This window comes from Pyrus communis, chromosome 4 (assembly GCF_963583255.1).
Source record: "Pyrus communis chromosome 4, drPyrComm1.1, whole genome shotgun sequence".
NCBI lineage: Eukaryota > Viridiplantae > Streptophyta > Magnoliopsida > Rosales > Rosaceae > Pyrus > Pyrus communis.
The window spans coordinates 28,338,545-28,358,451 of NC_084806.1; the positions used below are offsets into that span (position 1 = coordinate 28,338,545).

The following is a 19,907-nucleotide window of genomic DNA, read 5'->3' on the forward strand; positions in this document are numbered from 1 at the left end:
CTGACCAGTACGAAACAGTGGAGAGATGAACCTGTCATCGACTACATAAATAGATGGCGTTCATTAAGCCTGGATTGCAAAGATCGGCTTTCTGAAACCTCCGCCATCGAGATGTGCGTTCAAGGCATGCAGTGGGGACTACACTACATCCTTCAAGGCATCAAACCACGAACATTTGAGGAGTTAGCCACCCGCGCCCATGATATGGAGTTAAGCATCACCCGTCATGTGAAGAAAGAGCAGATCGCCGACTACAAGAATGACAAAGTTTTGGGGCCAAAGGTGGATAAGGCTGCGTGGAAACCTACCAAGGAAGCAATGACGCTCAACACAACTCCAGTCAAAACCCATACACGAGGCAAGGCGATTCAAACCGAAGCTTTTCGTGATCAAGAGATACGTAGACGCACTTTGAAGGAGCTTGAGGAGAAGACTTATCCATTCCCCGACTCTGACGTGGTTGCCATGTTAGATGACTTGCTGGAAAAAAAGGTGATCAACCTACCTGAGTGTAAACGGCCGGAAGAGATGAACCGTACTGACAGTCCAAGGTACTGTAAATTCCACCGCTTCATTGGTCATCCGACGGAAAAGTGCTTTGTGCTAAAAGATCTCATCATGAAGTTGACTCAGAAAGGAATCATCGAGCTAGATCTTAATGATGTGGTGAAGTCAAACTACATCACCGCCACTTCTGGCTCTTTGAACTCAAAATCTTCACCTCAACCGCTGGGGGCATGCTCCAAAACCATGCCAGTCAAGTCAAGTGAAGTTAAAGGATGGACTTATGTCACTCCAAAGAAAATGCACAAGAAACATAGGTCTCCTCCACAAGTTCACCAATCGGAAAGGGGGCAAAGCAGCTACCGTCAACCTTCAAAGCTACATGAAAATGTTGAGGATGATGAAATTATGACACAAAGATCGCCCGTTGCCATCACGATGCGCGATTTCTTCCCCAAAGACTTCTTCAATCACTCAGTCAAGACTCCTTGCTATGAAGATTGCAAGGAATGCCTCTCTAAGATCGTTTGACAAATTCCAAACGCTCCTCGTTCGCACGAGCCTAAAAGGCGACAATCAAAAGCTCCTCGTCTGCACGAGCATAAAAGGCGACACCAAAAGCTCCTTGCCTGCATGAGCTGAAACTGCAAACGGCACCAAAAGCTCCTTGTCTGCATGAGCTGAAACTGCAAACGGCATCAAACGCTCCTGGCCCGCAAGAGCATAAACTGTGTACGGCAAAATCATCACCAAAATCATCATCAAAATCATCACTTATTTGAACTACGTTATGACTTGATCTCTTCTTTGGAAGAGTACGTAGGCAACTTGAAACTTCAAAACTTCAAGTACAGTCGTATCAAAATAAATAAATAAATGTTTCATTAAAGAAAGTCAATTTTATTACAAGAGAAAAAAAAAAAAAATACATATGTTACTATGAATTAAAAATATATATATATATATATATATATATTCTCTACTAAAAAAAAAAAATAAATAAAAAAATACATATGTTATAATGTATTACAAATAATAATAATGGCGTTGGGCTGGATTGTTGAGGATAAAAGCCCAAACCGTGGGCTGGATTGTTGAAGATAAAGCCCAAAACCGTGAGTGGGCTGGATTGTTGAGGATAAAAGCCCAAACCGTGGGCTGGATTGTTGAAGATAAAGTCCAAAACCGTGAGCCTATTGGCATCAGCCCAATGGCGTCCTTCTTCTTCCTCGCACCCATGCCCAGCAACCTCTCCACCACCAGTCACCATCTCCACGCCAGAAAAGATGCAATCCCACTACCTCAACTACGCCGACTCCCTCGACCCTTCACCCTCAAGTACCAGCTCCCCAGCGAGGACCTCGACTCCTTAATCTCCCTCACCACCGACGAGGACCTCGACAACATGATCGACGAGTACGACGGCACGGCCGACCACAGCGGCGCTTCGTCCAAACCCTCGCGACTTCGTCTCTCTCTTTTCCCCCCACGAACTCCCCAAAGTCTTTGCCTTTACTCTCTCCTCCCTCGGCGCCCGCATGAACGCCTCTGCCGCCGCCAGCTATGCCTCTGCGCTAGCCGACGTGGCGAACTCGAACAACACCCTTGAAACCACCAGCGGCGACGTGGAAAAGATCGAGAAGTTCTTCGGCGAGCCGTCGGTGTTCGACTTCTTCATCAACCCGACCATCGGCCTGGAGAAGAAGCGGCAGGTGCTGGACGACATCGCCAAGTCGTCGGCGCTGCAGCCGCACACGATCAACTTCCTCAACATCCTGGTGGACGCGAAGCGGATCAACCTGATAAAGGACATCATGAAGGGGTTCGAGGTGGTGTACAACAAGATAACGGACATTTCAAGCGACCAGCCATTTTTTTCCATGAATTGCCATCTGGGTCGACCCCAGATCAGAATCTTGCCGTCTCTGCCATCGGATCGAAAGCGCGATTCGAACATGTGCTTATGTGGCGCGAGGGTATATGGTCTTGGATACGACGCTATTCAGGATGACTATAAATTGGTGAGGATTTCTCAGTTTATCGGATTGGGTTACCTGTCGTTTCAGTCCGAGGTGAGGGTTTATAGCCTGAGAAGCAACGAGTGGAAGCAACTCGAAGACATGCCTTATGTGCTCTGTTACACACGAAAAATGGGGATTCTTGTGAGCGGTTGTGTGCATTTGGTGGATGAGCAAGCGAGCCCAGTGGATTATTTCCCAGAAGAGGAATTAGCAGAAGACAGCTTTAACAGCAACGTTTCTTCGTTTAACCCAATAAAAGCTCCAATCTTAGTCGAGCAAGACCTGTTCTGGGATAATGAGGAGCTAATCTCTCTGTTATCCAAAGAATCGGAGCAAAACGAGCTCCAAATTAGCCCCTCTCTGGCCGGAGCTCGCAGAGAGGCGGTGGACTGGATGCTGAGAGTCGCTTCCCACTACTCTTTCTCCGCCCTCACGGCGGTGCTCGCGGCGGATTAATTCGACAGTTTCTTGTCGAACCTCCATCTTCAGGTTGAGAAGCCGTGGATGACCCAGCTCGCTGTCATGGCTTGTATCTCTCTTGCTGCCAAAGTTGAGGAGACCCAAGTTCCCCTTTTGCTGGATTTCCAAGTGGAGGATAGCAAGTATGTGTTTGAAGCAAGAACAATCAAACGAATGGAGATTGTGGTGCTCTCTACTCTCCAATGGAAGATGAATCCTGTCACTCCGATTTCATTCATCGATTACATCACCCGAAGACTCGGTCTAAAAAAAACATCTCTGCTGGGAAGTCCTCAAAAGATAACCGTGTCTACTTATGGAATACCAAAACCAGCTCTTGGGAATTCTCGGAATCGATAAGGACAAAGTGGATGAATGCTCGAAGCTCATATCCGAATTAACATCTTTCGGAGGCAATGGCAGTGGCAAACAATCCAACAATGCATACATTTTTCCTGGATTTGGTCTGGGTTTGGTTATCTCTGGAGCAATCCGTGACATGCTTCTGGCAGCCTCAGAAGCCTTGACGGGGCAAGTTTCCGAGGAGAATTTTGCACAGGGGCTGATCTATCCACCATTGTCGAACATCAGAAAGATCTCTGCCTCAAGATTTGGCTGCTTCTGCACTTCCGCCATGGTCTAAACCACCCTGTGAATTTCCAATCAAATCCAAGAGCTCTGCTCCCCTTTTTCTGCAACAAAAGAACATGAAGTCAGTAAGAGAGGTTAAGAGAAAGTGGCGGAAGACATGGCCTCTATCTCCATCCATGCAGCTCCTCGCCTGCAAGTCCCTCAGCTTCACTTTGGCCACCGTGGTCAAAATCGGCGAAGAACTTCATTGACCGCTGTCAAACGACTAGCCGATCGTGAAGCTCGACGCTTTGCACTACTTCAAGCTCTGGCTGCTTCTGCACTTCTGCCATGGCTGCTGCCTGTGAATGTGATTAACAAAAACAAAGTTTGTCAACTCACATCTGCTTGCCTCTGCTGCTGCCTTTGAATGTGATTGACAAAATCAAAGTTTGTCAACTCACACCCAAAGATCTCCTCCGTCTTCTCTCGGACTCGGCCTGGGTTTTCACCCACGAACTCAGCCTTGCAGATGGCTATATAAAGAAAAAAAACAAAAACAAAAACAAAAAAAAAAAAAAAAAAAAAAAAAAAAAAAATTTCCTGTTTTTCCTCCCCAAAACAAGGAAAATGTTTCTCATTTTCTTCCTTTATAATTTTTTATAGCCAAAAGCATTTGCAAGTTGTGGTCTAGCTCCCAACGGATGTTGAAGAAAAAAAAGAAAAAAAAAAAAAAAAATTCCTGTTTTTCCTCCCCAAAACAAGGAAAATGTTTCTCCTTTTCTTCCTTTATAATTTTTTATAGCCAAAAGCATTTGCAAGTTGTGGTCTAGCTGAAAGCATAGCCAAGTTGGCCACTTTTGAAGAAAAAAAAAAAAAAAAAAAAAAAAAAAAACTTTGGTGGATCAACGCCACCGGGAAATAAAAAAAAAAAAAAAATAAATAAAAAAAAAAAAAAATCTTAGTGATGTATATGTTTTATTTGTATTTAGCACAATACACTGAATAAAATAAAACATGTCCATTAATCTCCAAGAAATTACAAGTGTGTACAAAAAAAAAAAAAAAAAAAAAAAAAAAAAAAAAAAAAGATGGAGCTTTCACAAAGGATGTTCACGTGAAGCCCCATTACTTGGTAAAACTCTAGAAGCGGAAGGCATCGGAGCAGAAGGCATCGGAGCGGGAGGCATTGAAGCTAGAGCATTCCAGGCCTCAATACTTGGCCAAACGCTGGAAGACCTAGGAAAAAGGTGCCTCTGGAGGAAAGACGAAAACCTTTGACGATCACTTTGAATCCGACCTTCAGATTCTTGCAGCTCATCAAGCTTCCTCTTCATGCCCGTCGAATAGTTGTTTGCAAGCACGTGCAAACTTCTATTCTCATACTTCAGCTGCTTGATCTCTTGCTTGAGACTTTCCACCTCTGCCATCAACGATTCAACCTGACGGGAGCGAGCAAGTAGGCGTTGGCCCATGTTGGACACAGAGCCTGCACACTGAACGCTGAGAGCGAGGGACTCTTGAACGGCCAACTCATCGGACCGTCCTGACAGCAGCCTACTATCTTTTGGAGTGAGGAGGTTCCTAGCTACTATTGTAGCTGTTGTGGCGTCCTGCATCACGGAGTCTTCACCTGTAAGAGGACCGTTAGAAGATAAAAAAGAAGGGCGCCATACATTACCTTGACCGGGTGCAACCGGATCGCTGCTGAGACTCAAATCTAAGCAAAGGTTCGATGAGTTAGTCATTTTTTTTTTCAAAGGTGTTCAGAGAGAATGGGTGGATGAAGATAATTCTCAAAAGGCCGGAGACGATTTTCAAGAATGGGCAATTTTCAGAGTGTGTATGTTGGAGTGATCGATACCTCTGTAAAAAGCCAAGCGACACGACCACCGATTCAAAAATCCGGATTTTCCTGCGTGAAGTTCGGCGACGCGTTCGTGGCTTTTCAGAAAATGCGTTCAACTTTGTCAAAAGATATCTGACAAAGTCGAGAACACGTGGAGGCCATCATCGCAACTACACGTCTTTAGCCGACAAGCGCAAAGTTCGGCGACGCTTTCTCTGCTTTTCAGAAAACGCGTGCAACTTTGTCAAAAGTGGCGCTCGTTCAGAAATCGAAGAGGCGTCGTTCAGAAATCGAAGAGGCGTCGTTCAGATATCGAAGAGACGTTTGTCGACAAGGGTAAAAGAACGGTACCACCACTTGCTATTAAGAAATCCCTATATGTGTCGACCTTCGTCTTTTATGGCAAGGCAGACCTGAAGAAAATGCCCAACTCTTCCTCACCTCTGAGGGCGCACTCCCAGCAAAGCCTCTCGAAATACACAATTCTTCTTCTTCCTTTGAGAAAACCTATTCAACCTTTGAAGATACCAGATGCCTGGAGTACAGATGACCCAGGAGGAAACGATAGATTGAAGCATGTGCTGATTCATTCACCGCTTCTTCAAAAGCAAAGGTATCTCATATCATCAAGGGCGAAAGCAAAGGTATCTCATATCATGCTTTTTCCCTATCTTTTCCTTTGCCCTTGTTCTCACCTGCCAAGACAAGGACAGAGAAAGCAATATGTCGGAACCTCCACTCAAACCAGTTGCCACCAAGAAGTGAAGCACCATTTAAATGCAAAGGTTGCATTCAACTCCTGCATCGGAGGACAAATACTACAAGAGAAGATGCTAAACCTGCATAAGGAAATACCACTTCTGCAAAGGGGAGCAAGTAAGGCAAGTGAAAATGATACATCGAAGCATGTGGAGACAAGCACAACAAATATATGTGTTGATTCATTCGCTGCTTCTTCGAAAGTAAAGGTATCTCATATCATGCTTTTTCCCTGTCTTTTCCTTTGTCCTTGTTCTTACTCGCATGGCAAAGTGAAAGAAGCAATCAGCCGGCACTTGGAGTCAGTCTTCCGATCTGGAACCGACTACTTGGAACCTATTCCTGATTGCTTACCTAGTATTGCTCTCGAGTAGTCATCTTCAACGGTTGATACACTGCCAGAGAAGGGACAAGGAAACTTCAATCTTTCCGATTCGTATTCAATACGAATTGGAAAGATTGAACAAAGAAACAGGTCAGCACCTCCACTTCGTACTTGCCTGCCATATCCTGAAACCGCTCGTAGACCTTCGGGGGGAGACCAAAAGAATCCTGCTGCCCAGTTCAAGAGTAGCACAAAGGAAAATCAACGAGCGGAGGAGACCAGAAGAATCCTCCAGCCCAGTTCAAGATCAAGCCTCAATGGCCCTTGAAGAAATCACAAGTCCGATTCAAAATCAAGTGTTCACCACCCTTGAATCAAATTCAACTCCAGATAAAAGGAGTAAGTTCAGACCTTCGGAGGAGACCAAAAGAATCTTCCAGCCCAGTTCAAGATTAAGCTTGTGGAAAATCAACGATTGGAGGAAACCAGAAAATCTTCCAGTCGAACTCAAGATCAAGCCTCGATGGCCCTTGAAGAAATTTCCAGCTCAATTCAAGATCAAGCCTCGACGGCCCTTGGGTTGACATCTACATTAAGGGACTTCAAAACGCATCTTCTACACGTGACAAGCACATGTCTACGACGCGCCTTGAAGTGGGGGCATTTGTGGACATCGAAATTTCGGTGAAATGAATGTTGACCAATAATTAAAATTTCAACACTCACGTGTCACATAAATTTTACATGTAGCGTGTGACTCAATGAAAAATCGAAATAAATTGGAAAAGTCATCAAATAGGACACGTGTCATTACTTGGCAGAAATGATTTATTTCATCTGATTATTTAAATCCAAAAATCAAGTTTTGGAATTCTATAAATAGGAGGCCAAGGCATTCATTTCAAGAGGAAGGAAGAAGAAAAGAAAAGAAAGGAAGAAAAAAAAGAAAGAAGGGAATTCACATCACACCAAAACCTTGAAGCCTTGAAACTCTAAAGCTCTCAAGCAAATCTCGAAGGACCAAGAAAGTTATCTTTGTTCTTCGTCAAATCTTCCTTCAAAATCAAGCCCCAACGGCCCTTGAAGAACTTCCACCGACTCAAGATCAAGCCCCGACGGCCCCTTGAAGAAAGTGTTCATCATCCGTTCGTCCTAAGATCAAGCCCCAACGGCCCTTTGGATCAACAACCTCAACAAATCCACACATCCAATCAGTCTTCAAGATTAGGCCCAAAAGCCCTTGAAGATCCGCTCGTCCATCAACCCTCAAGATCAAGCTCCGACGGCCTCTTGAAGAAATCCATACACTCAGTCTTCAAGATTAAGCCCAAAAGCCCTTGAAGATCCGCTCATCCATCAACCCTCAAGATCAAGCCCCGACGGCCCCTTGAAGAAATCCATACACCCAGTCTTCAAGATCAAGCTCAAAAGCCCTCGAAGATCCGTTCATCAACTGTTCATCCCTAGATCAAGCCCCGACGGCCCTTTGGATCAACAGCTCATCCACAAACCTACACCCTACGAAGATAGAATCAGAGGATCAAATTACAAAGAGATTGTAACCCCAAAATCATTAAACATAAAATATATTTTGTACACGTATTCTTGTCTCTTGTTTCAGGAATTTTTCGTGTTTACAGCTCATAGGTACTGCTGCTGTAGGAGCACGTTAGAGGCATGAAATGTGCTCAAAGGTTTTTCCAGCATATCTTCCTCAATGATGGTTTCCTCACAGAGTTTTATCTGGGAGCTAATTCTGAACATCGCATAATTATACTCAGCCACTGACTTGAAATCCTGGATTCTTAGGGGAGTCCACTCATAACGAGCTATTGGAAGGATCATCGTTTTCTCGTGATTGTATATGTTTCTCAATGCCTTCCAGAGAGCTAACGGATCTTCAACCATTAGGTACTCGTTATTTAGTCCTTCATCAAGGTGGTGACAGATAAGGATCATGGCCTTCGCTCGATCTTGAGAAGATGCACTGTTCTCCTCCTTGATTATTTCTCCAAGATTCCCTGCCTCCAAATGGATCTTGGTATCCACTACCCAGGTAAGGTAGTTCTTCCCAGTAATGTCCAGGCAAAAAAATCAAGTTTTGCCAAGTTCGTCATTTTCTTTTTTGAAAGAAAAATGAGATGTGTAAGAATTTCCAATAATATGTATTCTGAAGGCTTGTAGTACTAGAACTTTTGATTCTTACAAATTTTTCATTTTGATCTTCAGGTCAAAATTATAAGCACTTGAAACTTCTAGCTCAAGATTTACATGATAAATGAGAAGGGTTATTCTACCGCACCATTGTCATAACATAGGATGTGCGATTATTCCACACCATTCAAGTAGTAGAAAATTTTTAATACGCAAAGTAAGGTGGGCGCTTATATCGCACCACCTAAAATTGCAATAAAATTAAACAGCAGACAAATTTAAATATGCAGGGTAGGATGAACGATTATACCTCTCCACCTAAAATTTGTAGTAAAATTAGATCTGCAATCCAAGATAGGCGATGATAGCACACCACCTTAGATTGCAATAAGATTAAATTTGCAGTTTAAGATGGGCGATTGTACCACACCATCTTGGATTGCAGTAAAATTAACATAAATAAGCATTGGGTTAGTAATCAGGAGCCACACCAAATAAAAAAATCAAAGATATAAGTAACTGTTAGGTTGAAAACTAAAAGCAAGTATGGTGTAAACAGTTCTTCGCGATGGTATTTCAGCAGGTGAGGCTGAGGAAGAAGAAAAATAGTAAAATCCTTAGAGGAAACTTTTTTTTTCTTTCGGTGAAGAGAAATGAGAAATAGTTAGAAAATCGTGAGATAACGTGTTATAAATAGGTAAAAGTTAGAGAGATAACATTTACTAGTGACAAGAGCAAAGCAAGTGTAAAATATCACACTGTAACTATAACATAAGGGAATGACAAGTAAAAAAAAAAAGAGATAGATATTGACGTTATTGATCTTTTCATTTTCTCAATCTATTTTGATAGCACACGAAGCGTTCTATTTATAGAACAATTCCAAACAAGCGTAATAATTACATCTTGAAATTTACAAAACACACCTTTTGAAAATACAATCCTCATTCATTTTACTAGTCAATATTATTGTGTAGGCATTCATTAACCTACAAATATTTTTAATAAAAATATGATTTTCCGTTAAAATGGAGAGTCCGTTCAAACACCAAAAAAAAAAAAAAAAAAAAAATTTCCTCTTCTTCTTGTGTTCAGCGCTCTACTGGGGTTTCCATTCACCGGATAAATGGTTCCGGTGGCTGGACCTTTTGCAGAAAACTCCACGAATTCCCTTTAATTTACGCCAAGTACCAAGCTTAATGGATTCTGAGGAGGTCTCTGCGAAGGGCAGCGTGGCCAATTTAATACTCCGGTGGTCTCTGGGTCTCCTTTTCCTTATCGTTGCTTTCTTTTCACTATCGCTGTTGGTCGCCTTCGTCGCCGTTTTCGTCGCCAATTCTTCAATTCCGAGCTCAATTTCAGTGTCCTCTCAGTGCAGGATCGTCTCAAGCAGTAAGTTTATTTATTTTAATAGTTTTGATGTTCTTGAAAATCAGTGTTTGTTGACTTCGAAATGAGAATCGAATTAGCAGAATAGAGTTTTTCAAATTTGTTTTTGTTTGTTGAGGTGCAACAAAAGGAGTTGGTTTTGCTGTGGTTGCATAGCATATATAATGATTTTAATGCAAATTTGTTAGTTGGAAATTTGGAATCACCATTTTGTGTTAGAATTGTGTAGATATGTGTTAAGTTTGTGGAACACAAGGATCTGTTGTTAGTTTATTATCGATCACGAAATCATAGTAATCGAGTGGGAGTGGTTTTTCATTTTTGCAGGTGTTGATCTTAAGTCATCTAAAGTGTGTGAGCTTGGACTGTTCAATTATAAAGCCAAGCATGTGTTTTATCCTTTTCAAGGAAGAAGGTTTCGATGCCGTTATGATTACTACTGGGCTTCAATTTTTAAGGTACTCTAACTTACTCTGAAACTTTTAACGATATATATCAGCACGAACTCATGTTTTTTAAATCAGTTTGTATGCTAATCATAATAGCAATTTCTGATTGCATAGCTTTAGCTTCCACACACAATTTGTAGTTGGAACTTTATTTTGTTAGAGATTTGGATTTGAGTGCATCTCTGTTAGATTTTTCTTCAAGTTTGAGGTAAGTGCAGTTTATCCATGAACCAAAAGAGTACTATGAAGATTCTATGTAGTGGTAGGATGGCATTTGTGAAGCCTTCTTTTCTTGAAAAATTGTTGGTAATTGGCAAGGAGGCTTCATAGGTAAACTGATAACGTCACTGTTGTGTAGTTTAAAGAAATTATGCTTTACGGTCATGCTACCATGGTTCCTCTAATTCTTGATAAACTTGACTGGAGTCAACCCACGAAATATTAACACAAGTTATATCTGTTTCTAGATGTCTAGTAATACAAGATAAACTTTATAGAGACTCCATGTATGAGAAGAAAACCCAAGGGGTTCAGAGCAAATTCTCTGTTTTTCCCCTTTTCTTGTTTAGGTATTTTCGTACTTCATGAACTGGACAATGGTATGTAGCAGTTTCTGCTTTGCTTGTCTGTTCATTCAAATATTAATTCTTGGGTTTCCTGATTGCAGGTGGAATACAAAGATCAGTCTTCTGGTCAGACTCAGCTTGCATTGGCTGAGGCTCCAAATGAGGCCCTTCCTCTTAATTGCAGACCTAATTTTGGTGCTGCATGGTTGACCAAAGATAAATTCAAGGTATCTTGTAAGGCCTTTCAATTGCTTACGCTGTGGTCGGCATAAAAATCGTTTTTGAATTTTGGTTGAAACTAATATATATGAATATCATTTTTACCATGGAGGTAACATCATAGTTGAACATTACGGTTCTTTAACTCCGTGATAGAATTTTCTTAATTTCTCATGTTTGTTAGGTCAATGAAACTTATGACTGCTGGTACACGAATGGCATTTCCAAAGTTAGCTTATATCATGATGGTTTCTTCAGTTGCCAAGCTAAAGATCCGTCTATATTTGAGATGATTAGAAGATATCGCATCCTGTGAGCAAACTAACTTTTTTCTTATTTCTTTTAGCTTATCAGTTTGTATATTGTTTCATGGACTAAATTAGTTCCAAAATGTGAGTGTTTAGATAACTGCACTTAATCACATAAATATGTTAGGATAGCCTTTCTAAATAGATTGCTTATCTCAAAAAGAAGGTAATATATCAGCATGGATGGATATATTGGTTCCGAAAACATGGAGATAATATCATAAAAATTCAAGAAACGATATGTGAAAGTTCCAAATGAAATTCCGATCTACTATCTGATTAGAACAGTGTGATGGGTGAGGTGGTTTAGGCGAAGTCAATATGGTATGCGTATGATTACTTGTATTTTAAAATTTTAAATACATACAAGCCACAGCTTTCTTATCAAAAGAAGCACTTGGATGCTGCATACCTGTAAAAAAGGTTCTGTGGAACCATGACAGCAGAAGAAAACTTGTAGAAGGAAAATATCTTTCATGCTTCTGCTTGCACTACATTGGCACATAGTTTCATAAAATCTGAAGGAATGGAGGGAGTATTTGTGTTGCAAATCTGAAAAATAGAGGACAGCACCTTCGTTGTCACTGTTATATAGTGCATGTACTCTCTCATCATGATTGTTCCCTACAAAAGAGTTTTAGTCTCGTCCACTCTCTTTTTTCCATGTCAATCTATTGCATTTACATTTGTTACTTGTGTAGCCAGGCCATCTGTTTAGCGACATGATTGTTCCAACCTTTTCATAATCTCTAGTGTTTACTGTACCGTGTAAATTTATTTGTAGCTTTATCCACATTATTATTCACTCCCATAGGAGATAATCTTAACTAGTCCAACAATTCTCTCTTGGGCGATGGTAGTATTTTTAATGTTCCAGAGTCCAGACTATCCCGATGTTCTTTCTTCTATAGACCATTATACCAATCAACAATTTCTTCTTATTTAGGAAAACTTTATCCTGATAGTAGTATGTAGAGGATTAAGTGGAAACAGTTGTGATGCTATCTTTTGTTGAAGGCTTTTGACAACGCACTAAACCATTGTAACCCGCCTTTCTTTTTCTTTCCTCTTCCTGTCATCTCTGATAAAAATTAGACAAAGAAGGAATTTAATTCTATTAAGCTAAAATGAAAAATAGAGACACTATGTCTCTGTTCTGATAATGGAGTAGAACTTGATTAAAGCCTCTGTTTATGTTTTGTGTTTTGTATTTTGTTCTTGTATGGTATTACTTAGTAATGGTGTCTCTTATATTTCAGGGCGACGAAGATTTTACACTCCTGGATTGTCAGCCAGAAACGAGGCGGGTTTTGGAGGTGGGAAACGATAGCTGGAGTTATTAGTGGGTTTTTAACTTCTTTTATCTCCATAATCTTTGTTAGACTCCTGCAGCAAATGAAATTTAGGTTGCCTCAGATTTTAGCCGCAAGAGTGCTTACTACCGGCTTCAGGCGCACTTGTTTACTTGTGGTATACATTTCTTTTGCGGGTTGGCTGGCTATCCAGTATGGGAAAAGGCTTGGCCTCCCGGAGATGATCATACATTTTAAGAACTCTTGAGAAGTAGGCAGCACAGTTTTTTGAAAAGTTGTAATTCCATTTTTGTCTGCAAGGGGTCGGTCTTGGATTCTACAGATTTGGAGTTGCAGCGACGGAGTGTATCATTCATTCTCTGTACAATGATATACAAATGACGATTGAGTGGGCACCGAGTGCGCTTAGTCATCGTCTTCGTCTTGTTGGATAGAAGCATATATATATATATATATATATATATTGAGCTAAGGTAGATATTGTATACTATAGGTAACTTACATGGAGGTAAAAGAGTGATAATCTTATATGTGGTTTGTGAAAAGTGTCTCACAGAATTGAATCTATTTTTCAACATTGAAATTTGAATAATCTTTTGTTTTATGTTTTATTTGGGCTACCTTGTTAAAATTTCAGACAATAATACTGCTGATGAATTGTTCAAGAGCTACAAAGCTCTTACTAGAAGCCTCTACTCGACATCCGAACATAGGGTGTGGTTTGTGATTTGAATTCATCAAATAATCGCAAGTGGCTCTCTATAACAACGGTGGAGAGGAGTGTTGTCCTTGCACTACAGTGTGCGTCCTTAATCTAACATCTATTGTTTGACAAAAAAAATTAAATAATAAATAATCAGATAATCAATCATATTTTAAATTTAAATCAATAAATTTACTTGATTTAAATTAAAACTAATCGAAGAATTAATAAAGAGAATTCCTTAATTAATTTTAGTCAAATGTCGACACATGTCACTTTTGATGACTCGTCTAGTTTTGATGAGTCACGTGCCTTGTGCACGATATGTGAGACTCATGGTGCGTGCCACGGAAGCCTTGACATGTCGAAATTTAATGTATAATTGAACATTTATTTCATCAAAATTATGATGTTTAGAGGTCTCTGCTCCAATTGAAAAACTATGGATGAATTATCTTCTGAACGAAGAGAGAATAATCAACACTTGGAGGTGAATCACATTATATATGGAAGAAAGTATTTGGAGAATTTGTGGCAAAGCACACATTTGAAGGTAATTTCAATTTGAAGAAAACCATCAGAAATGATTTATAAGTGTAGGCCCATGATTTTCTAAGGACAAAGTAAGGTTGATTCAAATACCGTTACCTTAGAAGTTTGACCATGGACTCATAGAAGTTTGACCTTTGGAAAACCATCCAACCCGTAAGACGTGGCATTCGTTCTAAGTGAAATTACAATTATTAACCACAATGAGCATCCATCAATTTACATGTGGCATTCCAAGAAATTGCATCCAATTACTTATCTAAACATCCTAATAATGATCAAACATCGAGATACAGAGATAGTTTAAACACAGTGATTCACAATTCAAAGTATGCATATGTAACGACCCATCTCCAATTATTACAATTTTTATAATTTTTAAGTGTGAATTTACAAAAATGCCCTTCGAGGCAAAGTGTTGACTTTTGTTGACTGCCGTGTCATGTCATGTAAGGTTTAATTTCTTGGCATATCCTCGTAGTACTCGTCGCCACTAACACGTGGGCGTAAACGGATCATGATTTGGAATTATAACGAATGAGTTATTAACGTTTAAAGTCGAGTGCAAAATTGCAAAATTACAAAATTATTAATTTTTGGAATACTCCAGATTTTTGGAGAAAAATCTGGTAGCCACATGTGTGGCCCAGATTAAAGCAGAATGGTGATGGGCAGTGGAGATGGTAAGTTAAGGAGAGAAGGAGGGAGAGGTGTAGGCAAATGGGGAGATGAGAGAAAAGAAAGTGCCCAATCAGAAATAGAGAAGGGAGGGAAAGGAGGGAAGGTGAGAAGGAGGGGGAAATCAGGTTCCCCTTGACCTGCGCCACATAACCCCATTTTCACCATATTTTCCGGTGGTTTTTCAACGGATTTCTGGTGAATTGCCGCCATCTGTCACCTGGAAAACATTCCATTACCCTCCCTCTTCCTTTTCCACCTAAACTTATAATGAATTTGGTGCTATTTTGGGGAAAAACCAACAGTGGAGCTTATGGGTGTACGACTGTGATCCGCAAATCGTGAAGCTAAATCAACCCATTTCCACCACCAATAGACTTCCCTTGAGGCCTAGAACCAAGCCCAATCAGTTGTAGGGGCGGCGGAGCACCGGAGATAATGAATCAAGAACACCCATCTTAAGGGTTTCTGGCGGGTTTTCATGAAATTAAGGCTTTTCCCGGCCAAATTGGCCTTACTCACAGGTATTAAACTTGTTCTACTCGTTGAGATCTTCATTTTTGTAAAATTTGGTAATTTTTAGAAATAGTTTAATTTTCCGGCAAGTTGAGACAAGCAACCGCCACCTGCGGCAACGCGTGGGCCAAGACTTCCCCTGACCTTCCTAAGTTAAATTTGAATACTCTGATTCCATTGGTGAAGTCCGATTGACGAATTTCCATCATTTGGATGTAGTTCCATGAAAGTTCGCCGCTTGATTATTATAGCAATCGACGATCCGACCGTTGGATCGTCACCAAACTTTGATACGTTATAATACGTAATATTTGAGGATATTAGAAACTTATGGATAGGGAATCCGACGTGCGGATCTTCCCAATTAGGACATGTAAGTTATATGTTCTATTGATAAGAATTCTAAGACATGATTTGATAATTGTTCTAGGCGCTGATCGTTCGTGACGCCTTGATGTTGTGCTAGGGAGTTGTAGCGCGGACTCCAGATAAGTGGGCTTTTGGTTTTCTATATATATATATGTATGTATACTTTACGTTTTTTCCAAAAATTGTTTTAAATGAAATGTGATTGAAATGTCATGTCATACTTGCGTTATATTTTAGTATATGCATTGGTGTAGTCATGTATAATGTTGCATTATGCTGCGAAGCCCAGGTAAGCTACAGGTGAGTACATTATGATGTTAGTGGTTGTGATATATATGGTTATGCCTGGATGCATTTGGTACTCATTATCTTGCATCCGGGTGTTAGTGCTTCGTTTGAGGTCAGGGTCAGCCTTCACGTGATCGTTCACCTCCCGCACCGTATGCTCACCTTGGATCGAAGCTAGGTGCCAGCCTATCATATAGACCACATTAGGTGGTTCCGACTCGTAGGTGACTTACGATACTTCGCACAACCTTCACGTGATCGTAGCACTTAAGCGTATTTATTTACACCCAGCTTGTCGTACAAACCACATTAGGTCTTTCCGACTTGTGTGCAGGTTTAAAGCCGTACATGTCACGTTAGGTGATTTCGGCTAGCATATCATTGATTTATTCCACCTGACTTACTTATTTCATTGCCGAGATACTTGGCATGGTATATACTTGGTTTTCATTACTCTTGAGCATGATTTCTATATACATATGTATTATTATTTTCTAGGAAATTATACGGGTTTTACGGCGAGGGGTTATAATATTTTCAAAAGGTTTTTATTAAAAACTTTATTTTTAGATTCACTCACCCTTGTTTTTGTGCCCTTCCAGGTTTTAGCTGTTGGATGTCCGTATCGACGAGGATTCGTGGTGAATCTCAATATAGGTAACTACCTCTGAAGGTATGATCCTTACCCACACTACTGTACTTTACTTATACTCTGATATCGCGTGTGAAATAGGTTCATTCCCACGCACTCTTATCTTTAGGTACTTTTAGGTTTAAATTTATTCACATTTTCCACATCACCGTACTTTATGACTTCGTCACCTTCCAGGCGTCGGCCATCGCAGCTCGATTCGGAATCCTAGTGGACATTCCGACTTAGGGTGTGTCAGCATACATAATTAAAATCAAAGGAAGTACTATTAAGAAGAAAAAGATTGAAAACATCTTGTATGAAAAATAGATTAGTTATGCATATTCATAATTAAAATCATAAGAAATACTATTAAGAAGAAAAATATTGAAAACATCTTGTATGAAAAAGTCTGCAAATCTCCATGAGCTCTAGCCAAATTATCTCTCCAAAATCGTATAGAGAAAACCTCAATAGCCGGCCCCTTTATTTATATTACTACAAATTAAAAGCTTTCATAAAAGAGGTCACTACCCCAAGTGCCTAATGTTATGAACACAATCATTTATTTAGGGCCAAACAGAATGAGCACATGAGTACGGTATGGGATGCACAAGTTTATTTGTCCTTTGTATAAATGATTTTCAGAAAGACAAGCTATATGATGTGATTTTTTAGGGCGCAAAGTATAGGTTATCTGTTTTATAGGTTAAATTAATTAATTTAATATAACTAAACTTTGTTGGGAAAAAAATTGGCTACTTAATATTATAAAAGACGAGGAATTGTTCCTCAAAAGGTTCCATGATTGGAGGCCGAACCTTCATGTTTTTTATTGAAAAAAATTAATATTATAAATTATCCTTTAAAAATTGTTTTGTTAAAAATTAATTAAAATAAAAATTATTTAATCAATTAATTGTAACAAATAGATAAACGATGGAAATATTTTACTGAGATTCATCCATCTCGATTCTGTCTACGAAGTATTTATTAAGTAGGCCAGCATTATTTTTCTGTTGGGCACCGAAACTTGTTCGTACCAATTACGAAAGCCCAGTTTGTTCCATCCCCTTCCTCCTCCACACTGCAGCGCTCTCCACTGCTCCTCCGCTCCTCCCTCCCTTCCTCACCTGTAACTGTAATTCCTTCTTCTTCGATCCTCCACTTCTCTCTTCTTCTTGTTGCTCAATTCTTCATCTTATTCTAGTTTATTTTCTTCTGATTATTGTTTCTAAATTCTGGTTTTCGGCCTAAACCTAGGAATTTAGGGATTATTGAGTTAATGCCCGATTTCAGATTTTAGTTGATGAATACTTTGGGGATTAAGTTGAATTTTGGAATTGAGTTGGAGCTCCAGCCTTCGTTTTTAAAACTTTAATTGATTTGCTTGTATAATCGTATCACAAAATCGAGCACAGTAGCGTTCTAATATATATATATATATATATATATATATATAGCCAACCCCACTTAGTGGGATAAGGCTTTGTTGATGTTGTTGTTGTTGTTGTGAATTTTCAACTAGACTCATTGTTTTATCATTTTGTTGGGAAATTCCATAAAAAGCAAATTAGACTCTACCCAAATTTAGAGAGAAACTTTCGACTTAGGAAAATTGGCTTTAAAGTTCTGTCCAATCCAGTTTCACCTCCTGCTTCGGTGCTGGTGCTCTTCATTTACGATTTTGGCTGATTAATATATTCTTGGAAATGGCTTCTTTTCTTGTTGATTCTGTTGCTCCTTCGGATTGCTTTTTTGAACTTATATGTTGCCACTGATTACAGGTAGAAAATGCCCAAGGTAAAGACTAACCGAGTGAAATACCCAGAAGGTTGGGAACTGATTGAACCTACTCTTCGCGAGCTACAAGCTAAGATGAGAGAAGGTTTAGTCTTTTTTTTTTTTTCCGTGTTTTTATTACATTGTTCATTGAACTTTTAAAAATTGATGCGTATAAGAAATCAAAGGCATACTAATGTATGTTTCCTTTATCTTTTGGACAGCTGAGAATGATACTCATGATGGTAAGAGAAAATGTGAGACCTTATGGCCTATTTTCAAAATTGCACATCAAAAGAGCCGCTATATTTTTGACCTTTACCATCGAAGAAAGGAAATTTCCAAGGAATTATATGAATTCTGCCTGGACCAAGGCTATGCTGACCGCAATCTAATTGCAAAATGGAAAAAGGTTTGCCTCAGATCACTTCTATCTTTATTTGCAATTAGTAGGCATTTTCATTCCTAAATCTGGTTTATGTGTGTATGAAGATGACTGCATGTTAGATTGAACCTTGGAAATAAGTTGCCTAGTTTTGAATTGGAATTTACTTATTAATCATGAAAAACCTGTAAATACGGTTGAAAGAATGCAAGCATGAATATTTAATATAAGAAAATTGGAGTAAACTTAGCATTGCTAGAAAATTAGCAAACTCAGGGGGAAATACATAGACATGGGACATGGGTAGTATGACATGGATGTGCAGACGATGAGGATAAAGATATGTATTGGATTTTGCATTGTCAGCTGTGTTTGTAAGTTAAAAAGGAACTTCTGTACCTCAATTAGGATACTCAGAATGTTAACGAAAATATAGCAAACTCATGCAGCCTGGATACGAACGCCTCTGTTGTTTAAGATGCATGCAGCCTCGGGATCATAACTTTGCCACCACATGTGTTTGCCGAGTGCCCAAGCATCTGAGGGAGGAGAAGGTTATAGAGTGTGTGCATTGTGGCTGTAGGGGCTGTGCCAGTGGAGATTGATTAGTGGTATGTCGTTCAAATTGCAATACAAGTGAGATGTTGAACCACATTATCCTTGTTATTGTGGATTGTTGGGAATTTGTAACATTTAGCTGATCTTAATTAATCTAGGCGATCCCTTTATAAACGGTAATACTAGTATGTTGTCTCAGTAACTTTTCCTTAGGCCCAATGTTTTACTTGTAATTGAGTAAAGTTTGAATTTTTTACGCTTCGTTATTCCTGTTGGTTGAAATAGTGCATTCCCTACTCAGTACATTTCGTTATTCGAAGTAAAGTTTGAGCAATTTGTTCGATTCCATGTTTCACAAATTGAGTTGCTAAGTTTAGGGACATCGCTACTCTGAAGAGTCATTGCAAAATCCTACATATACTGAATCTTGGAAAATAATCGGGCGTATAGGATAAATGCGGCATGTTTAATGTGGTGTATCGAATGCACCAAATTTTAACCCATGTCTTTAGCCTTGGATTTAGGTTTTAGGGTTTGTATATTCATAAAACATGTGTTGTAAT

At 39.7% G+C, this 19,907-nt stretch overlaps 2 protein-coding genes across 3 annotated transcripts; both read left to right on the top strand.

Annotated features, from left to right (window-relative positions):
* Positions 1 to 9,699: 9,699 nt before the first annotated feature.
* Positions 9,700 to 13,309, top strand: LOC137732243 (uncharacterized). 2 transcript variants are annotated; one of them, XM_068471543.1, is made up of 5 exons: positions 9,700 to 10,033; positions 10,358 to 10,488; positions 11,147 to 11,272; positions 11,449 to 11,576; positions 12,832 to 13,309. In XM_068471543.1, exons 1-5 carry the CDS (start codon positions 9,841 to 9,843, stop codon positions 13,130 to 13,132), a joined length of 879 nt encoding a protein of 292 aa, XP_068327644.1. In that variant the 5' UTR covers positions 9,700 to 9,840; the 3' UTR covers positions 13,133 to 13,309. The 2 variants fall into 2 exon arrangements, with proteins under 2 accessions (XP_068327644.1, XP_068327645.1); XM_068471544.1 differs by lacking the exon at positions 11,449 to 11,576 and having other exon boundaries at positions 12,832 to 12,962.
* Positions 13,310 to 17,690: 4,381 nt separating this feature from the next.
* Positions 17,691 to 19,600, top strand: LOC137732445 (protein BUD31 homolog 1). Its single transcript, XM_068471753.1, has 4 exons — positions 17,691 to 17,760; positions 18,407 to 18,507; positions 18,626 to 18,813; positions 19,236 to 19,600. Exons 2-4 carry the CDS (start codon positions 18,414 to 18,416, stop codon positions 19,389 to 19,391), a joined length of 438 nt encoding a protein of 145 aa, XP_068327854.1. The 5' UTR covers positions 17,691 to 17,760; positions 18,407 to 18,413; the 3' UTR covers positions 19,392 to 19,600.
* The last annotated feature ends 307 nt before the right edge of the window (positions 19,601 to 19,907 follow it).